Source organism: Mucor mucedo, assembly GCF_025094135.1.
Source record: "Mucor mucedo strain NRRL 3635 chromosome Unknown EV154scaffold_106, whole genome shotgun sequence".
Classification (NCBI taxonomy): domain Eukaryota; kingdom Fungi; phylum Mucoromycota; class Mucoromycetes; order Mucorales; family Mucoraceae; genus Mucor; species Mucor mucedo.
In genome coordinates, this window is record NW_026252390.1 from 92,401 (window position 1) to 113,948 (window position 21,548).

General features: G+C 37.5%; 8 protein-coding genes across 8 annotated transcripts; 5 read left to right on the forward strand and 3 right to left on the reverse strand.

Annotated features, from left to right (window-relative positions):
- The first annotated feature begins 12 nt into the window (after positions 1-12).
- Positions 13-1,374, forward strand: EV154DRAFT_521037 (DHBP synthase RibB-like alpha/beta domain-containing protein). Its single transcript, XM_051602870.1, has one exon. The coding sequence runs from the start codon at positions 50-52 to the stop codon at positions 1,244-1,246; it is 1,197 nt and encodes a 398-aa protein (XP_051453873.1). The 5' UTR covers positions 13-49; the 3' UTR covers positions 1,247-1,374.
- Positions 1,375-2,190: 816 nt separating this feature from the next.
- On the forward strand, positions 2,191-4,416 carry EV154DRAFT_573940 (uncharacterized protein; the record flags this gene model as incomplete). The annotated part of the gene is made up of 4 exons (XM_051606412.1): positions 2,191-2,575; positions 2,644-3,403; positions 3,491-3,780; positions 3,857-4,416. 4 exons carry the CDS (start codon positions 2,191-2,193, stop codon positions 4,414-4,416), a joined length of 1,995 nt encoding a protein of 664 aa, XP_051453874.1.
- A 566-nt stretch (positions 4,417-4,982) lies between these two features.
- EV154DRAFT_521042 (uncharacterized protein) lies at positions 4,983-5,311 on the reverse strand. Its single transcript, XM_051602871.1, has 2 exons — positions 5,213-5,311; positions 4,983-5,149 (listed from the first exon to the last, which is right to left on the reverse strand). The coding sequence occupies exons 1-2, from the start codon at positions 5,282-5,284 to the stop codon at positions 4,994-4,996; spliced, it is 228 nt and encodes a 75-aa protein (XP_051453875.1). The 5' UTR covers positions 5,285-5,311; the 3' UTR covers positions 4,983-4,993.
- A 2,456-nt stretch (positions 5,312-7,767) lies between these two features.
- On the forward strand, positions 7,768-7,953 carry EV154DRAFT_389073 (uncharacterized protein; the record flags this gene model as incomplete). The annotated part of the gene is made up of 1 exon (XM_051595087.1): positions 7,768-7,953. A coding segment is annotated over one exon (186 nt), but the record flags the coding sequence as incomplete, so codon positions are not given.
- A 2,790-nt stretch (positions 7,954-10,743) lies between these two features.
- EV154DRAFT_605598 (DNA topoisomerase) lies at positions 10,744-15,006 on the forward strand. Its single transcript, XM_051607484.1, has 3 exons — positions 10,744-10,892; positions 10,962-11,552; positions 11,615-15,006. The coding sequence occupies exons 1-3, from the start codon at positions 10,791-10,793 to the stop codon at positions 14,930-14,932; spliced, it is 4,011 nt and encodes a 1,336-aa protein (XP_051453877.1). The 5' UTR covers positions 10,744-10,790; the 3' UTR covers positions 14,933-15,006.
- An 872-nt stretch (positions 15,007-15,878) lies between these two features.
- Positions 15,879-17,618, reverse strand: EV154DRAFT_521057 (ammonium transporter AmtB-like domain-containing protein). Its single transcript, XM_051602872.1, has 2 exons — positions 17,021-17,618; positions 15,879-16,943 (listed from the first exon to the last, which is right to left on the reverse strand). Exons 1-2 carry the CDS (start codon positions 17,536-17,538, stop codon positions 16,046-16,048), a joined length of 1,416 nt encoding a protein of 471 aa, XP_051453878.1. The 5' UTR covers positions 17,539-17,618; the 3' UTR covers positions 15,879-16,045.
- EV154DRAFT_521058 (WD40-repeat-containing domain protein) lies at positions 17,532-19,358 on the reverse strand. The gene is made up of 7 exons (XM_051602873.1): positions 19,119-19,358; positions 18,945-19,064; positions 18,733-18,878; positions 18,637-18,680; positions 18,343-18,562; positions 18,093-18,279; positions 17,532-18,034 (listed from the first exon to the last, which is right to left on the reverse strand). Exons 1-7 carry the CDS (start codon positions 19,238-19,240, stop codon positions 17,884-17,886), a joined length of 990 nt encoding a protein of 329 aa, XP_051453879.1. The 5' UTR covers positions 19,241-19,358; the 3' UTR covers positions 17,532-17,883.
- A 219-nt stretch (positions 19,359-19,577) lies between these two features.
- Positions 19,578-21,513, forward strand: EV154DRAFT_449379 (WD40-repeat-containing domain protein). The gene is made up of 6 exons (XM_051597180.1): positions 19,578-19,917; positions 19,983-20,053; positions 20,123-20,164; positions 20,225-20,357; positions 20,413-20,627; positions 20,681-21,513. The coding sequence occupies exons 1-6, from the start codon at positions 19,617-19,619 to the stop codon at positions 21,440-21,442; spliced, it is 1,524 nt and encodes a 507-aa protein (XP_051453880.1). The 5' UTR covers positions 19,578-19,616; the 3' UTR covers positions 21,443-21,513.
- Positions 21,514-21,548: the final 35 nt, after the last annotated feature.

Sequence of the window (21,548 nt, forward strand, 5' to 3'; positions counted from 1 at the left end):
AATGTTTTTATCTGTCAAACCACTTTTCCAACGTTTGTTCTATTCGAATATGTTCAAGACACAAGTGTGTAAAGTGAATACGGAGCATTTTAGTTTTGAAAAGAGGACAAACGATGAGTTCCCGGAGCAGAATGCTAAAAGTGTGATTAGCGATGCCGCTGACCGAGCTGCAATTGATGCAGCCGTAAAGTGGTTACAACAAGGAGAAGCCGTTGGTATTCCCACCGAAACAGTATATGGACTTGCAGCCAATGCACTGGATGCTGCTGCCGTCAGCAAGATCTTTGGAGCCAAAAACCGACCTCAAGATAACCCCTTGATTGTACATGTTTCTTCCATTGATATGCTGAAAAGTATTTTGCCCGACAATATTGTACCCGACGTGTATTTACCCGTCATTGAACAACATTGGCCTGGTCCTCTTACCTTAATTTTACCCACTTCTTCCTTGATTCCTACTTCTGTCACATGTGGTCATCCCACCGTAGCCGTGCGATTTCCTTCTCACCCTGTTGCTCGTAGTTTGATTGAAGCCTGTGGATTTCCGTTAGCTGCACCATCCGCCAACTCATCTGGTAAACCTTCACCCACATTAGCAAGTCATGTTTATCATGATTTACAGGGTCGTATTCCCATGATTTTGGACGGAGGAGCATGTAACGTAGGAGTGGAAAGTACGGTCCTGGATGGGTTACGTAATCCACCCGCTATTTTGCGACCTGGTGGACTCACATACGAAAGTTTACAGCATGTACGAGGTATGGAGAAATTGCAAGTGTATAAGAAGCATTTTGTCGATACCGAATTGGAAGCAGCCCCCACCACACCGGGTATGAAATACCGTCATTATTCACCTGAAGCCAAGGTGATTTTGATTGATCGTTTGAACAATCAGGATGATAATTACGATGCCAAATTTAATCGTGTTTTACGAGAACAAGTAGAATCAGTTCAAAATACAGGAGCAGTTGTGAGCAAGATTGGTATTTTACGTACGACGCAAAAGGGAGAAGAGGCAGTATGGGAGACGCAATCGAGGTTATCAAATAATATTGAATGTGTGTCGCTTCAAATGGGGCGAAGTGGACATCCTGAGGAAGTAGCACGAGGTATGTTTCGAGGATTACGTGATTTAGATGAACGTAACGTGGATTTGATCTTTGTGGAAGGTATATCCGAAGAGAGAGAAGGTATGGCCGTCATGAATCGATTGAGAAAAGCTGCCTCTGTCACACTTGAAGTCTAGAAGAAAGTAATCACTCTTTCAAAACACCTATTGTATATTACCCTTAACACCTACCAAACACCCCTCTCCTCTCTTTTTATTTATTTGTATAAAAAAGCTTACCCGTTACATTATAAAAAATCAAAAAAGTGACTGTTTGCATTATTAATATGACAGGAATGAAAATGTTTCTCTCTCTCTCTCTTTTTTACAAACCATGTCGCTGCATGAAGCTGAAAAGACACGGTTGAGAGAATATTTAACACGAGCTCAAGAATTAGTGGGCGAGAAAGTCGAGTTAAAAGACGAAGGTTGACTCAATGATGTGCTTTTAGAAAAGAAACGACACTCATTTCTTCTTGTAAAAAAATAAAAAGGATCGATTGAAGAGACTTTAGCATCACGACTTGCTGGTATCGATTTCGATGAAACAGATCCTCGCAAAGCATTTGTTACCGAGTGTTTAAAAGTCTTGGTGTCTATTCAAGACGCTTTACTACAAGTTTGCGTTACAGGAGGTATATTTTGACATGCTGATTTATGCAATACTTTTTTTTTTAACTCGGTATAAAAGAAAAAATGGATGCAAGTGATAAGGATTATTTAGGCGTGCGTGATTTTAGATTAATCCATACGTTACTTCAAGTTATAATTTCGTGGGGTTTCTACCCTTGCTTTTTACCTGGTGTAGGTGTGCCTTTATCCAAACGAGTCAAATCAGGCTATACAAACCACGGTAACGATCAACCATTGCCAATTCTTTTTTTATAAACTATTAATCAATACGCACACAAACATACGCACATGCAGAACTACTATCAAAAGACGAAAATGATGATAAGCAAAAGATTACTACTACACACCTTACATCATTGTTTAAACTCGCCACAACCCTGATTGACATGATTTCGAAAGCAGAAAAGGTTCCAGCCAGTCAATCCTACACAACCGTAGCCTCGATTTTGATGTCTCGTCACTTACCCGATCTATATGCAGCTCTTCTAGAATTAGCCTATGCACCTGCTTCTGCATTTCAGCCTACTGCCTTAACGACAGAAGGAGTCAATCACATGCCTTTAACACCGGGCAACATTGCACGGCCTATCAGTCGTACAGGATTATCGAGAGAAGAGCGAGATAAATGTGCACGTATGTTCATGTGGCTCTTTGATCGTTCGGATCTATCCAGAGCCATGGAGTCTCTCATGTCATTATTAGCTACTTCGTCGCCATCGCATCCTATCCCTAATTGGTTACGAACTATATGTGGTCGTTTCCTGTCACGTATCTTGTTGAAACCCAATGGTGTCTCTATCGTCCTTGAGTTTACTATTGGCCATGTAGATCAATGTAAGATATAGATGGTTAATGGTTTTTTTTATTATTATTGTTTGTCGTTAAACGTTTTTGTGTTCTAGTGCAGTTGGCACAATTGGAAAGTATTGCTAAACTGATATTATCTGTGCCACAACAAATGACATCGGTGGAGAGCTATTACGCGATCATCACACCCCAATTGTTGCAATTGTTGAAAAAAGAACCTGATCAGTCACCCACGGGTCAAGCTGTGACATTTATTATGAGTCGTATCATTGGTAAACACCCCGACCTTGCCAAGACGTACCTGGTAGACCCCATTGTGGGACCTTTATTAACGGCATGGCACCAAGAGCATTACGAAGAGGAAAGAACATGTCTTACAGAGGAAGAATTAGCCATGTTATTACATACATTGCATCGTGTGATGATAGGCGGAGAACCCTCACCTGTGGTGATTCAAACGTTTCTAGCGTCGTCGATTCCTTGCTTGTATCATTTATATGAATTCACAGTACATTCGAAATCCGTGTTACGCGAAACCGTGCTGGATTTATTGTCAACCTACTTTCGGATTTCCACCACATCCGATGCAATTCGAGAGTTAAAGCGTGTGCTGTTGGATAGAGTGGATTTGGCGGGTGCACGTGTAGCCTATTTTGCGCCTGGATCGAGTGGCGGTGTTCTGCTTAAATTGAGAAAGTCCCCCAAAGTGTTGGCAGGTAATGAGTTACCGATCCATGCCGGAATTCTTGTTGGGTTTCTTCAGATGATGGATAATGCAGATTTATGTGGAGACTTTTTTGTGTTTCTCTTAAACGAATATTCATCACTACAAACAGGCCGTACAGATCCCAAAGTGTAAGGCACAAAAAAAAAAAGGAAAGTGATACTGATCTAATGTTTTCTAAAAAAAAAAAAAAAAAAAAAAAAAAAAAAAAAAACTAGTATGTTATTAACGTTGCATTTGATTATGGGAATGTTGGATACGTTGGGACCCACTATTCTCCGTAAACCTACACAAATCTTGTCATTTGCTTCCAATATCTTGAATGATCATATGGACCGCTTGTTTACACCAAAAAAGAAGAAAGAAAAGAAATCAACCGGATTTGTGGATATTGCAAATATTGTTGATCAGGATGAGTTGGAACCGGTGCATGATGAACAGTTTTCATTGGAGGAGGATGTCGAGTCATTGATTTTAGCAATTAATTTACTTCGCGCCGTTATGCACGGTAAAAAAACGATATATATTTATTTTTTTGCATGCAGAAAAAAAAGGCTGACAAGTATCATCATTTACTTGGGTAGAGAACGACGAGTTGAACGAGCAAGCAGTGAAATTATTACAAGCGACCATTCCACCTCTTAAAAAACTCGAGCAACATCCATTTGAATTGGTCAGCGAGTCAGTGAATGAAGTGCTTTTGGCTATCACGTCGTTTTTATCATCTCAACGTATGTCACAAAGTAAGCATACACCGGGGATTGAGGTTTCAAAAGAAAAATACCGCGATGCCATGAAATCACTGCAAGATGATTTATTACCGATTCGTGCACACGGTATGGGTATGCTGAAAGAAATGGTGCTTGCAAAAGACCCTTTGGTATCATCAGCGGAGGGAGTGGATCAAGTATTGGATATATTTGTTCGGCTTGTGCAGGATGAGGATAGTTATATCTATTTAAACGCGGTCAAGGGATTATCAGCTATGACAGATGCCTATGGAAATCAAATCATCAAGAAATTAGGAAAGATTTATAGTGATCCGCAACAAAAATTGGATAACCGCTTAAGGATTGGTGAGGCGTTAATGCAAACTATTCAGCGTTGTGGTACAGCTTTAGGCAATTACGGTAAAATCATCTAAAAACAAAGCTTACCTCCACCCAAACTGATATCACATTTAGTGGATACGCTGGTGAAGCCTTTAGAGACAGTATTGGCCAGACGCGAAGAGGATACAAATCTTCGTGTCTCGGCACTGTCTTTACTCAGTACAGCTTGTCAAACCTGCCCCGTGGCACTTTCCTCACAAATGAGTGAATTGATCGATTGGGTGCTGAACATTCTAGAAATTGAAAAAGCTGCCGAGATCCGACGAGGTAAAAAAAAATTAATCAAAAGGATGTACAAATTTTTCTCACACACATATACTCACTCATATATTGAATAGCGGCAACGGTATTGATATTATCACTTTTTAGAGGATTAGCAGCACAAACGCTATATGAATACCCAACAGAAAGCTTAAGAAGAACGTACCGTACATTACGATATATTGAAGAAACGGATAAGGATGAGTTGACGCGATACCAGGCTCGTGTAGCGCTTAGTGATTTAGATGAAATTATGCGTGGAGAGATCTTTAAAAAGTAAAAATCGATGTCTGTCAAAATAAATGTGTGTGTGCGTGATTTTTTTTATTGTTATAAGTGTACAAAACGTTAGTCGGTGGAGGGAGAAGAAGAGGGATATAAGAAGGGGAATAAAATGAACGATGGTTCATTGTCGTATATGTCATTATTATTGGCTGAAAAACCAAGTGGATCACTGTCAAGAGACCATTGTGAAGGATGCACTCCACTTCGAGGACAGTTTTCCTAATCAAGAAAAGAAAAAAAATGAGAACACACATAAAGTAGAATTTTGAGGAATATATTTACGCTATGTCGAGGCATCCATTGTCCACATAATTCACAAGTAGCTGGGCACATTACCATTGTATCAAAAGACATTATTTTCACAAATAATAATAAAAAAAACTAAAATAAAAAAGAGAGAGAGAAGCAATTTATATACCTAACACTGGTTTAAAAATTATTACACATCTGACTGTTTTTTACCAAATATATACAAAACAGACTCCCCTTTACCTCCCTATTAAGAATAACTTTTTTTTTTAGTTACATAAAACACAAATGTCTCCCCCCATTCGCCCCTCTTACGCATATATCATCCCCCCCCCGACTCCCTTCTTGCACATGAGTCATCCTACCCCCATCCCCCTAATTCCATTTATGGAAATAGAGCGAGTATTTACTGCCGTTCCAACGCCAAAGGGAAGCTGTATGAAATACAAGAGAAACCAGTAATCGGATTCGATTATCTTTAAAGGCTGTCTACATATGTAAAGTATACGACTCTTTATCACCCAGAAAAAAAGATCTAAATCTGATACGATCCTGGTTTGCGTACATAAAACAAATGTTTAATAATTGGATATTAGTTTGAACAAATCTCTATGGCGTTGCTAAGAAACCATACGCAGCTTTACTTGACCCGTGGTTTCTTGTGAGACATCAACCAAACTAAAAGGACACAAGTTTCAAATAAACATAGTTATAATTTAATATTGACACAACCAGCATTATAAAAACTCTGTTTTATCATTTCTAGGCGTGTAACTCCTTATTAATAAGTTGTAAACGAGTTTCACTAGGAAAGAATGTACATGAAGGGTTCTCAGAAAAATGCAACGTCAAAATTTTGAAATAGTGTGCAATAGTTGTATACAGAAAAGACAACAAGATTATTAAAGGTTTGCATAAGCCTAAAAGAGAAAAAGGAAGCCAACCGGGTAAAGAAAGGTGAGTTACAAACCAGGATCAGTGGTCTTTTTCTATTCAAACTACTTTCAATAGCAACGTATAATACTGATAAAGCAACGCAATTCTATTAAAAGGATTTAGGTCTGTTAATATTTAGGATGAAGTTGTACGCCAACCTACTAAAGATTCGCGAGTAAAACGAAAGGAATTTCCGCCAGTGACATTCGTATCGTTTTCTTTATCCTTGATGCGAGCTCTTTCTGAATCAATGTCATATTTGTCTAACTGCTTCTAATGCACTTAACCTGAATGGTAATATCTAAATACTTCAAACTGTTAAAGATACCTCTGTCATTTTGAAAGGATGTAAGGTTAATTTTGTTTACATTGCAATCCTAGATGTCTTTATCATCATGATTGTAAGCTAATTTAGGATAATATATCACTCCAAATAGACCATCGACTTTCTTGTTCCGGACGAGAAAGTAGGTAAAGGTAATGCGTTATCAGCACGTTGGACAGGCTAGAGAAGTAAAAATATCACAAAAAAGAAATTCTTTATAAAATATTTATGTGTGTACCCTGCAGGTAGTGTTTGTTCCATCATAGATATCGAAAGCTTCGTGATAGATGTGTAATGGTTTACGAGAACTGATCAAACTTTTCTTTCCTGTTCAGTTCAAATCATCACCTAATTCTACACAGACGCATTTTATCATTTTGAATATGTATTATAAACCTCGCTTTACATTTTAATCGTATTTGTAGCTGCCTTTATTATTGTTTCTAGCTCCAACTTAACTTTTTGTTCATTTCCTTGTATTTTACAGTACTGTCTATAAATACAAATTGGGTGGTAACCATCTTGAAAACTGTCTTTTGAGAAAACAAGGGAACACATATTTAACCCGGATTCATTTTTATATTTCCGATGCTATGTAAGAAAGGGTCAGGGTTAAACAAAGGGCCATGACGTGAATAACAATGAAAACATTACGGAAGTCTATTTCGGGTTGTTGCTATTCCTGGTTCTTGTCCTCCCCTTTTTTCTTCACGTGGCTATTCGTACACCGCAAATAAGATAGTGAGAACAATGGAGATTACGTATATTGTGTACCAACAGACGAAAAAATACGTTTTGTTTCGTTTGTTGATGTTAACATTTTTATTTTCTCTGATAAAGAGAGAGAGAGAGATCGGTGACTAAAAAGCGCCCATGGGCTGACGAAATGCGCAGTAAATAACTTGGTAAAAATAAAGATCTGCCAGAATCCGCTAATACTATTTGCCGGATAGGATGGAAATAATATTAACGCGTCTCTATTTGGTAAAATTAGATGATGAGTAAAAAGTGACAGGTTTTTGGTCAGTTTTATAAACCGTTTTCACCCTGCTACTGCAAATATGATAGATACTTTTTTATGTGCCCATTCAACAAATAGAGACAGAGAACTATCAGGAAAGGATACGCAAGGGTGCTTGGCCTCTATTGATCCAAGCATATATCACTTTGTTGGAAAAGGAGCATCACCCTGGCGGTTTTTTTCATTCTTTCGCGTCAAGCTTGAGCATACTTTTTATTATAAATATCGCTCGAAATGAATTCCATTTTTAATTTCCACCTCTTTCTTCCAAAATTTTTTTTTAAAATTGTACTAATGATAGCAGAGTGGGTGTATGCGTCTGGATCTGCATGGATCTCGTTTGACGATCAAACGCAAAAGGTGATTGAAGAATTGTGGGCAAGAGATCAAGCAACATGGATCCACTCTCAAATGTTTCCTGGTGGTCCTCTCTTTGTCGACACAACAGAAATGATCATCACATTCGGATCGTACTCTTACACAATTGCGCGTGTCCTTTCTTAGACTATTCCCCTTATTTAATACACTTTTTTGAACACCTATAGAGTCAATTTATGTAATAATTCACCGTTTCCATTATGTCAATCCCTTTATGAAATCCTATGAAAATAAACTTTTTTTTATGCACCGCTCAATTAAAAGTAATGAAGTTACACAGTAAAATTTTCGTGTATCATTCTAATACAGTCAAAACTTGACAAACGGAGTGAAGTCATTTTACCTTATTTCGTGCTTTTGCGCCGTACAGCGACCTTCTCCGACAACAAATCGTATCACCATGCTTTGAGTAGCACTTTTAACAATATAACTTTGGAACACTTCTCTAATAAATAAAATTAATGAGCACTTGTCTAAACACACCATAATTCCTACACAAACCCAAATAAATAAGATTTCAACAATCACAGACGAACTTCAAGATTCTGAATTCTTTACTAATTCGTTCGAATCTCCACCACCACCATCAATGTTGTACTAAATTATTAAAACAAGTACCACGTCCTTAATTGAGCGTTCTATATTTCCAGTCACTGCCAATGGTATAAATAGGAGAACACGTTATGACAAAGCAGCAAAAACCACGACTACATACACCGCAGGTTGCACAGCAACGGCGAAATTTAATCTAACCACAAGTGAAATCAGCTAAGATACCCGATCTTACGTTGTAACTGCGTGCACTTTGGCTGTCCATAAGAAAAGCGATGCATTATGCACGTTGGTTATAACGAAGAAAATGTAATAGGTTATGTAATGTTGCGACTAGCTACAACAACGATCCAAAGCAACTTGTTATAATTCCACTATCCAGTCCTCATCTATACCATTTGTATCCAGTCAACGTCAAGTTTAATGGATAGTTAGCTTATAATGTTTAAAACAACTATACCGACATATTCAATAAAAACTCGGTATTTGTTTCGATCATTAAATTGGTTCAAGTCGATAGTCAAAGTTTTCAAGTCTGACTTGATGTTGGACAGCAGCGTAATTGAACCAAAGACGCAAACTTCATTCGAAACAGTAAATTACTGATCCCGGAATCCAAAGTCAAGCTCTCGCTTCTTGATTTTCTACAGAAGGAGACTTTCTTGCGTACCCGAAAATCTCGAATTTTTGTAAATTTTCCGAGGCTTGTTGATAGTTGGGTAAATCTTCCCCAATAGAGGTCAACAGGGAATCTACAATATATATAAATAAATAAATTAGCCATTGTTCAAGCTAAGCAGCAACGTTAAATTAGTTATCATTAAATACTTCGCTCGTAACAAGAAGCTCTCTTCTTCAATCTGGGCTATTTTTGTGTTCTTTAGCCTTTGCTCGTTTGTGTTCTACCAACAAGGCCTCAATCTTAAATGAAAGCAATGTTTTGCTCTCAAATAAACTGTAAAACACTCAGGCCTGAGACGTCTTCTGTTGGATTCAAGAGAACGATCATCATAACGATCATCGTCACCGGATTCAGAATCGGTATGGGTTTGTTGACTTCTTGGGTAAATGATATAGCTGCATTTTCGCTTCTCTTTCTTTCAGCTCCTGCTACCAAAAAAAGAGAAATAATTTGCACACGATTACGTACATACTGCATCAAAAGAGCACGGTTTGCTTCAGTTTTTTCTGGCGTTAAACTGTCCTGTTGTTTACGCTTTAACTCCCGGCCAACACCTGAGAACCCATAATGGGTGGTCATCATCATATAGCAAAGACTAACTACGGCCGTAATATCGCAAGAATTGCAATATATACTTTTCATTCCCAAATAAAAAAGAAAGGTAACGATATAGCGTTTTATGAAAAAACAAAATTCATTAGTAACAAAAAATTTTACAATATTAATTCTTTCGTAAAGAAAAGTAAGTATGCTAAGGGAAAAGAAAAAGGAAGAAAAAAGTGTGGGAATAAGTCTTATTTATATAATTTAGTTGATCAAAAAAAGTGTGTGAACGAGATTTAATAAACAAGAGCTGGCTTATGTCAGGATGATTTAATCACCCAGAATTTTTGGGTCTTTACTTAGAATAGAAACATTTGCTATTATGTAGCCCCAGGTTTTTATACTGGTCATTATGAACTTGGTTGCCTATTAGCGTTTCAGTAGTAGCATATACTGATAGTGAAGCATATTTTATGAAAAGGTTATGATGTGGCACGTCAATGGACGTAAGTATGGTGTGCGAAAAAGTTATTATTAAGCCAAGTTGTAAATAGGGTTTTGGAAACTGGAATAAAATAATAAAAAGAAAAAAATTTACTTTATTCCAAATAATTAAAACTGAGGAGCATCCGCCATGCCTGCTACGATTATTTCTTTTATTTTTTGTTTACGAATCTTATGGTTATTATGTAATATGATTATTTATGGGAAAGCTTATTCTGTTAATTGGAGGTGGATTCTAGAATATTTTCCTGGTTCTAGCTGCAATTACTACAAGCCAGCCCGGGCGTTTATTATTTGATCGGACAGAATAAAAAATGGCACACGAGATTTTTTTGTTAGTCAAAAGTATGGAACGCGTATAATTAGTTTTACATGTGTAACGTATCACCTAATCGATAAACCAAACCCCTCCTCATAGAATCATTAAACATCATTGTAAGGTATAATCTCTTTTGAATATGCTAATATTACACTCACCATGTGTCTTTTAAGCATTCTTTATGGCTGTTTGTTTCTTGAGGTCAAAGCAAAGTTTCCTGCATACATATTATCTGGCTCTCAAAAAGTCGTGACTGCCCGCACGCGCTTTTTTTTTCTCTCGTTCATCGTGTCTTGTATTCGTGTTTTTTTTTTCTTTTTTTGTTGTCTACATCTATTTCTTAACATTAAAATGAGTGATACGGAAGACGCGTTCACCTTTTCAAGTAGCGAGGATGGTAACTCTGGCAATGAGTCGGAAGAGTTTACTTTAGATTATGAGCCTAGTGTAAAGGTAAGTCCATTTATATCCAGTTGAATACAACCCCTATTAATGCATTCAATGTTTTTTTTTTGCCAACAGAAACGCAAGACGACAGCCTCTACCTCCAAAACTGTCAAGAAAGCACCTGCTAAGAAAGCTGCTGCAGAAAAAAAGACACCTGCTCCTAAAAAGACACCTGCCCCTAAAAAGACACCTGCTCCCAAAAAGGCAGCCGCACCTAAAAAAACAACAACAGCTGCTGCTGCTGCTGCTGCTCCTAGTGGTAATATCAGCTCGTTCTTTCAAAAGACATCTATTGACACGTCCAAAGCCTCTTCATCCACTGATGCTTTAGATTCACCTACTTCACCTAAACCCAAGGCGATTAAAAAGACAGTAACTAAGAAAAAGGACGAAGACACAGAGATGACCGAAGCATCCCCACCTAAAAAGAAGGCCAAGGATTACAGCGAAGAAAACAAAACAGTAGAAGAAATTTATCAAAAGAAGACTCAACTTGAACACATCTTGCTTCGTCCTGATACTTATATTGGCTCAATTGAAGCAGAGGAACAAGAAATGTGGATCTTTGATTCTGAAGATGAGACAATTAAAAAGAAGAAGATCAAGTATGTGCCTGGATTGTACAAGATTGTTGATGAAATTTTGGTGAATGCTGCCGATAACAAGGTATAAAGAAGTTAAACTGTCAAATATTAACATAAACTAACAAACAAATGATAAATATACAGATTCGTGATCCTAGTATGGATACGATTAAGGTAGTGATTGATCGTGCGGAAAACTTTATCTCCATTCAGAATAACGGTCGTGGTATTCCTATTACTGAGCACAAGGAGGAGAAATGCTATGTTCCTGAACTTATCTTTGGTCATCTCTTGACATCATCCAACTACAATGATAATGAAAAAAAAGTAACGGGTGGTCGTAACGGTTATGGTGCTAAACTTTGTAACATCTTTAGTACCGAATTTACGGTCGAGACAGGAGATAAAGAACGTCAACTTAAATACAAGCAAGTGTTTAAGAACAACATGAGTGTTACGGGTAAACCCAAGATCACTTCTAATGCTGCTGGTACTCAATTCACGCGTATCTCATTTAAACCCGATCTTGCTAAATTTGGTATGGAGGAGATGGATGCTGATTTTGAAGCATTGATCAAGAAGCGTGTGTATGATATGGCAGGTGTCGTGGAAGGTGTCGGTGTATATTTAAACGGTACCAAGGTTCCAGTCAAGGGCTTTAACAAGTACTGTGAGTTGTACACCAAAACTTTGGAAATTAGAAATGCTGAAGGCAAGAAGCCCATCATCAATGATCCTGAAAATAATCCTCGTTGGGAAGTCAATTTCGCTGTTAGTGATGGACAATTTAATCAGATCAGTTTTGTCAATAGTATTTGTACTGCTAAAGGTGGCACCCACGTTAATTATATTGCCGACCAAATCGTCAAGGCGCTTTTACCTGAAGTTCAACGTAAGACCAATAACAAGACAGTTAAGCCTTTCCAGATCAAGAATCATATGACTATTTTCGTTAATTGTTTGATTGAAAATCCTGCATTTGATTCCCAAACAAAGGAAAACATGACATTGCGTGCTAGTAGTTTCGGCTCTACTTACAAGGTCAGCGACAAGTTTTTAGGCTTGATTGCCAAGTCGGGTATCATTGATAATATCGTACGTTGGGTCAAGTTTAAGGAAGATGAACAAATGTCTAAGGCTGATACGGGTAAAATGGCACGTCGTCTCAAGATTCCCAAGCTCGAAGATGCTAACCTTGCTGGTGTCAAGCCTCATAACAAGAAATGTACCTTGATTTTGACAGAGGGAGATTCCGCTAAAGCCCTTGTCTTGAGTGGTCTTTCTGTGGTCGGAAGAGATCATTTCGGTGTTTTCCCACTTCGTGGTAAAGTGCTGAATGTCCGTGATGCTACCAATACGCAAATCATGAACAATGCTGAAATTACCAACATCAAGGCCATTCTTGGTTTGAAGCACGGTAAAACTTACACGAATTCCGACGAGCTTCGATACGGTAAACTCATGTTGATGACTGATCAGGATCATGATGGTTCCCATATCAAGGGTCTCTTGATCAATTTTATCGATAGTATGTTTCCTTCTTTATTGGATATTCCTGGTTTCCTCTTAGAATTTATTACACCCATTATCCGTTGTCGTCATAAACGAAACAAGAAAGAGGTTTCCTTTTTCACCATCCCCGAGTACGAGACATGGGCCGAGATCAATAACAAGAATAGTGAATGGGAACCCAAGTATTTCAAGGGTTTGGGTACTTCAGATAAAGCCGATGCACGCAAGTATTTCAGTGATTTAGCTACTCATAAAAAGGAATTCGAAGTCGCTTCCACTGAAGAACGTCAATTGGTGGATATGGCCTTTAACAAGAAGAGAGCTGCTGATCGTAAAGAATGGTTGGCTTCATATGAACCAGGAATTTTTATTGATCATAATGTTGAGAAGATTAAGATTACGGATTTCGTAAATCGTGAATTGATGCTTTTCAGTATGGCCGATAATATCAGATCGATTCCTTGTGTTGTAGATGGTTTCAAACCGGGTCAGCGTAAGGTGTTCTTTGGTACCCATATACGTGAAAAGACTTCGGAAATTAAGGTGGCTCAGTTAGCAAATTATGTGGCTGGAAAAACCCAATACCATCACGGTGAAGCCAGTATTGCCTCCATTGTGATTAATATGGCCCAAGATTATGTGGGTAGTAACAATATCAATCTGTTGGTTCCCTGTGGTCAGTTCGGTACCCGACATGATGGTGGTAAATCTGCTGCTAGTCCTCGTTACCTTTTCACGAAATTAGCTAAAATTGCGCGTACCATCTATCATCCTGATGATGACCCAATCTTGGATTACTTGATTGAAGAGAATAAGCCAATTGAACCTGCTTGGTATATCCCAATTATTCCTATGGTGCTTGTGAATGGTGCAGATGGTATTGGTACTGGTTGGAGTACAACCATTCCTAATTACAGTCCCCGTGTGCTAGCTGAGAACTTGAAACGTTTGATGAATGATGAGGAAGTTCTCAAAATGTCACCTTGGTTCCGTGGTTTCAAGGGTACTATCTCACCTGCAGCAGAAGCAGGTAAATATATCTCGAGTGGTGTAGCTGAGGTCAATAGCGATGGTCATATCAAGATCACCGAATTACCTGTACGTCTTTGGACTGACTCATTCAAGGAAAACTTGGAAAATATGCGTGAACCAAAGGATAAGAAGCCTGAGATCAATGTATTGGACTTCACCAACAATTCAACGGATATGGCAGTCGAGTTTACAGTGGAAGTAGATGAAACCAATTTGGCTAAAGCGGAGGATATTGGATTATTAAAGGCACTCAAGATGACGTCGAATATCAATACAACGAACATCGTGTGTTTCGATAAGGATGGCAAGATTCGCAAATACGAAAGTCCCGAAGAGATCTTGAAGGAGTTTTATGTGCTTCGACTGGAGTATTATGTCAAGCGTAAAGAGCACTTAATTTCTAAGTTAGAATATGAGTACACACGTTTGGACAATATGGCTAAGTTTATCGATTTGGTTATTACCAAAAAATTGGTGTATATTAACCGTAAGGAAGAGCTTGTGGTGGCCGACATGAAGAAGAATGGGTTAAAGCAAATCTATTCTCCCAAGAAGAAGAGTGCTTTGATCGTTAACGATGATGATGAAGAAGAACCAGAGAAGGAGGAGGGAGATGGATACAACTACCTGCTCACTCTCAATGTACGTCAATTTACCGAACAAAAGGTTAAAGATTTAATCAGTAGAAAAGAGAAAAAGTATGAAGAGTTGCAAGAAATCCGAGGTACACCTCCCAAGACTTTCTGGCGTCGTGATTTGGATGCCATGTTGGTGCAGTGGGATGCCATGTTGAAGGAAGATGATATTCTTAGTGCACAAGCTCAACCCTTGGCTTCGTCTAACAAAGGTAAAAAGAGAAAGAGAGTTGTTAAGCCAAAAGCCAAGGCAGAAGATGATGATGATGATTTTGCCATGTAAATGCAAAAGAAATAAAAGAAGAAACAATGGATGTAACCTTTGCGGGTCTAATTGAATAAACTATTATAAAATTCTTTGTTCTTTTTTAACGTGGGTAGCTGCTTAAATATCTTATGTCAAATAGGCTTTTTTTACCCAAACCTTTCCAAATCCAAATAGCAGTGTAGCGGAATTGCTGTATTTGCTGGTAGCATAGTCAAAAGTCAAGGGCTAGCAACAACTTTCATACTATTGGAAAAGTTTGGATCAGTTGGCCGATAAAAATTTAAACCAGGGCGCTATGTAGTGAAAGAGTATGAAAAGAAGTACACTTGCTTCTAACCCATACACAATTTAATATGTTTATCCCCCTCCACACTTAAATCTTTAAAGACGATTAAATATCGATCAATTATTTAGTTCTTTCAATCTACACAGACTGAGCGTTATTGTTTTTTTTATTACAGTAGTTTTCATTTATTCACTTTATGATCATTTAATGCGCATTGATGAAAAATGCATGCACTTATTATTTCTATTAGGTACCAAAAAGCTACTTATGTTTATCATTTCCAGACGTTATGAACGAGGGATATATATAATATCCAGAGTGAAAAAAAAAAGGAATGGTGCTGTCATATATGTTTAAAAAAAGATGCTGTTATAAATGATAGATTTTGATCGTGAATGATATGCTTTTTTTCGTCATTGGGAGATCTTCCATACAAATATGTGCGTCCAAGTCAAAATAATGTGCAGCATATAAGCACACATGCAGGGATCTGCATTTGTACAAAACTTGGCCATCTGTAAAACAGGTTCTTTTTTTAATCTACTACCAAAAAAAAAAGTCGACTTAAGAATTACACCATAGCATATTACATTTATGCTGTATTGTGGTACATGCATAATGCAATGCTGATCTCGGAAACTGCCTAACATGTTTCATTATTTAAGATATAGTAAATTTCGCAATGTATATGTATTTATTACTAAGTTTTTATTGTACATAGTAAGATTATGGATTAAAGGGATATCAATAGAGTAAGTAGTATTAGAGTAAATATGGTGGAATGTATGAAAGAAAGGTAATAAAAAAAGGGGTTAATTACATATTAAAAGAAGGGAATGGTTTTAAACGTTATTGAGACTCTCGTGAGTTAAGGGTCTGCCTGAACCCATTGTACCTTGAGCTTGAGGTTCAAAGCTATAACCTTCAACTTCTTCTTGGAGAACTTTTTCTTGGCCAGTGTTTTGATTAACACCAACAATCTTATCGACATGATAGTAAGCCATTTCACCGATTTCAGCAGCATCCAAACCCTTGAGCTCGGACTCACGATCGACACGAAGGGAAAGACCAGGAATACGGTTCATGATGAAAAGAATGATGTAGGTGACAACAAAGGCCCATGCAGCACCAGCAGTAGCATCGGCAAATTGATAACCAATTTGAACCCAATTTCTGTTCATCCAACCACCTGCAATTTCAGTAGCACCATCAAGTTTGGCAATATAGGCTTCAGCGAAGATACCAGTTAAAATGGAACCAACATATCCACCGACACCATGAACAGCAAATACATCAGCTACATCATCATAATTGAAGTATTCCTTCATGTGGACAGCTAAATTACAAGCACAAGCACCCAAGAAGCCAATGGCAACGGAAGGTCCAGGTCCAACAAAACCTGCAGCAGGAGTGATAGCAACGAGACCAGCGACTGCACCAGAACAGAAGCCCAAAGCTGAGAATTTACGTTCAATTCTGTAATCAATAAGCATCCAAGTAATGGCACCAACAGAAGCAGCCAAGTTGGTAACTACACAGGCCATAGCAGCACGTAAGTTACCGGACAATGCGGAACCACCATTGAAACCAAACCAACCGAACCAAAGCAAAGTGGTACCGAGAACGACATTAGACATGTTGTGAGGCTTGAACTCTTCCTTTTTATGGTCATGACCTTCACGGCGTCCTAATACCAAAGCATAAGCTAAACTGGCAAAACCACTAGTGATATGAACAGGGCTATTTTTTTTTTTTAATAAAATAATGTATTAGTCTCTGTGGAGTTTTTTTTTATCTGCATAATTCCGTAAACTTACGTTCCACCAGCGAAATCAAGACCACCCAATTTGAAACTCCAACCGTTTGAATTCCATACCCAAAAGGCAACGGGATCGTATACGACGGTAGTCCAGATGAAGATGAAGATAATCATGGGCAAAATACGTGCACGTTCGGCAGCAGAACCGATAGCAAGAGCAGGAGTTAAAGCAGCGAACATACATTGAAAAATACAGAAAACAAGATCAGGGATAGCAGCGCTACCCATTGAAGGTTCATTTAAAACGCCACGCAAGAATGCATTATCCATGTTACCCAAAAACTTTGTGCTGACTTTACTGAAAGTTAAAGTATAACCGAATATAAACCATTGAAAACTGACAACAACAAGAGATAATACGCAACACATAATAAGTGATAAGGCGTTCTTTCTACGAGCCATACCAGAGTAGAAATAACCTACACCTGGAATCATGAGCCAAACTAAGGCCGTTGAGACTAACACAAAGCCAATATCACCAGTATTGTAAACAGGAGCTTCTGGTTCTGAATCCATTTCTTTTTAAAATATTGTTCGTAATAAAATGAATGAATAAAATATAAAGAAGAAAAAAAAAAGAGATAGCTGAAAGGAGGAGGCTATTTATATAAGCTCAGTGATAGATCAAACATGTGGAGATAGCATAGATAGATAGGTATTCTGGGTTTCAATATCATACAATGATTATCAAGAACCGGGGAAGGGAGGTCGTACGAGAATCATAGCCAACCAGGTTGACAAAATTTATCGTTATCTACACATTTTATATAAAAAGAAAATATTATCTGACGCTTTAGCAGTCGTGTACTATAAACAGAAGAAAACAAATGCTGCAGTTTGCGTAAGATCCCACCATGTGACTTAATAGATATTCCACAAACTGATACGATTGTCTTGACTAGCACCAATCAACCAATTATCATTGAAGCTGAAATCAAGACTATAGATAGTGTCTCTATGATACGCCAAGATGGCCAAAGGCTTCATAGATTTTACAGAAAATATCCTAATCCTAACATGCTTTCAATAACTCATATTTTTTTATTTTCCAATTTGTTATTGTAACCTACCTTCCGTCGTATCCACCGGAAGCAAATATTTTATTGTCAGGGCGAATCTTTAACGCCACAATTCCAGATTTCTTAATCGTTATCTTTTTGATAATATCACCTGTTGCTAGTGAATATTTACATATATTATTATCTGCTGATGAAGACATTAAAAATGATTTCATGTGGTCTATTGACAGATCCAGTACTGTTTGTAAAAAAAAAAAAAAAATAGATTAGCTAAATTTGTGTAAACTGATTACAACTTTACCTGGCTCTGTATGTGCTTGTTGCGTCCAGATAATTTCGCCAATGTCTTTAATTTCCCACAATGCTACTTTCCCACTTTCATATCCCGCAAGTACAAATAGGTTTTCAGATGTCCTAAATAGTTGTACTGCCATACACGAACCAAGCCGATGTGTACCGCTATCTGTTTGTCCAATGTTTCGAAGCACATAACGTTGATAAGTTAAATCATAGATATCAAACTGTATTCGACAAAAATGTGTTTAACTTTTGTTTTTTTTTGCTTTTTATGCTTTTAAAATTTTCCATTACTTACTGATCCCATATTATCCATGGATGGAAAACATAAAAAAAAAGATTCTTTGAAATGGCGTTAATTCCTTAATTCTATATTTTCATCTAATTTTATTACCTTGATTATTGTAACACGATAACTTACAGAAACCCAATCCATCATACACAATAGAGTTTTTTAACTCAGGATGATCGTTTGTGAGTGCATGGATTTCTTGTAATATTGGTAATTTCCATATATGGATCATGTTATCTCTGCCCTGACTACATTAAAATTTATATATAAGCTTTTTTTCTTTTCTTGTCAGACCACACTTTTGGGTTTCTTGCCTTATCAATGTATTTTCATTTATGGAAATCGCTTTTATACAATTATCCTTGTGTGCTTTCCACTTCATAATAGGTCTTCTGGTCTTCATTTTCCAGATAATTATCCAACCTTCGCCATCACTATTCGTTTTTGAGATGAATGAAGGAAAGAAGAAAAAAAATGCTCTCATTTACCTCGAAACTAAAAAGTTGTCATTATCAAAAAGCTGAACATAACTTACTGTAGTTTGGTGTTCTCTGAAAATGTACACAGGAGGTGGAGGTGCTAAAGCTTCTGCTTGCTTTGAAGTGGCCATACGTTTATTGTTGTAAAAGCTTCAGGAAGGTTCGAAAAGCGCAAACTGATAAGCAAAAATACGGCGGCGTTTTAATAACACGAAAATATGTCAAATTATTTTAACATTTTTTATTATCATTACAACATTTATGACAGCGGTTTTATGCATTCTATTTAATTTGATTGTGTTTCTTGTCTGTTAAAGACGCATGCAGCAACTGAGAAGTAGCATTTTTAATGAAGAAATTAAAACATGATTTGCTTTCACGATAAAATAAGCCCTTTGTGACTGTGAATCATGTGGCTTGATGTCATAATTTAGACAAAGTTTACAGTTTTTTTTTTTCGACGCAAACTGTCCTATTTTTCTTTACTTAGTTACCTTATTCAGAAACATGGCTGTTGATTCATTTTTCGCTAATAGTCGTAAGCGTAAGCGCCCTACAAAGACCACAAACACTGTACAAAGAAGCGGAAAGCCTCAACAACAAAAGGGTCGTCCTGCACCAACACAGCAAAACAAAAAAGAAGAAAGTGACATTGAGGGTGACGACGATGAAGGCGATCACTTTAATGCCAACCAATCTTCCGCCAGTGAAGCCGAATCCTCCGACGAAGAAATTGTAGAGACTGCTGCAGAAAAACGTGTACGTCTCGCAAAGGCATATTTGGGAACAATCGAAGAAACTTTAGACGGTACCCCGTTATTTTTTTTTACTAGTCTTTTTTTGCGTGCAAAACTAATTTTTGCCTTTGTATAGACGATCTCGTTGGTTTCGATGCTGCTGATCTCGATAGAGACTTGATTGCTGAACGTTTAAAGAAAGACGATGTAAGTTATAAACTAGATTATGCCATCTTTAAGTAGCATATGTTGATTTTTTTTTTTTTTTGTATTTAGGACGAAAGCGAAGGTAGACTCCATTTACGTATTGCCGACACTGTAAGAATTTAGACAGCAATACCCGAAAAATTCTGATATTAATTTGGTTTCCCATTTTAGTTCAAACTCGATGATATCGAAAACTTAAAAATTCAATCATGTCGTGGACACCAACTCCCTGTCACTGCCGTCGCATTATCTGAAAATGGTTCAGTCTTCTATTCAGCTTCTAAAGACGGTTCCATTGTGAAATGTAAAGATAAATACAGAATTGGATAGTATGTGCGTGTATTAACTTTTATACATAGGGGATGCTAAAACATACAAAAAGTTACACACTTTCCCCGGTGGAAGAAAAGGAGTCAAGAACTATGATGGACACACTGATCATATTTTATGCCTTGCAATAAGTTTTGATGGTCAGTACCTTGCAAGTGGTGGAAAGGACAAAATCATCAACATTTGGTCAGTGAAGGAAGATAAGCATCTTATTAAATTTACCCAGCACAGAGATGTTGTTTCTGTAAGGAATTGGATTAATGTATAGTGAATTTATACTCACATTTAATATCATAGGGGTTGGCATTCCGTAAAGGATCAAATCAATTATACTCTGCATCCCACGATCGTACAATCAAGGTGTGGAATATTGATGATCGCACGTATATAGAAACATTATTCGGTCATCAAGATCAAATTACAGATATTGATACCCTTGGCCGTGAACGTTGTGTTTCCACTGGTGGTAGAGATAAAACAGCGAGAGTGTGGAAAATTGTAGAGGAATCACAACTTGTGTACAGAGGTGGTGTTGCCACTAAAAACCCCGATGGAAACCGACCTTTGTTTGTTGAAGGCTCTCTTGATTGTATAGCCCAAATTGACGAAAGTATGTTTATCACTGGTGGTGATAGTGGTGTTCTTTCATTATGGGAACTCAACCGCAAAAAGCCCATGTACTCAGTATCCACTGCGCATGGTTTAAATACCGTTGCAAGCGAGTCCGAAGGCGATATCAATACACCTTTTTGGATCACAGCTGTTGCATGCTTAAGATACTCAGATTTATTCGTTTCTGGATCATGGGATGGTTTTGTACGTGTATGGAAGTTAGCAGCAGACAATAAGAGCTTTAAACAAATCGCACAAATCCCTGTTCAAGGCGTTGTTAATAGCATTCAAATCAAAACTACTTTCCCCTCTAAACGTACCCTTCTCGTTGTCGGTGTAGGTCAGGAATTAAAGTTGGGTCGTTGGGTTAGATTGAAGGGTGGTGTTAAGAACTGTACAAAAGTTATTGAATTTGAATCTACTTCAAATCAATTAAGAATTATTTAGTCATATATAAAGAAAAAAAGAACCGTATATCAAAAAAATATATAAAATAAAATAGATATGATCATACTACTAAAATAAAAGCATTCATCATTTACATTATTCCATT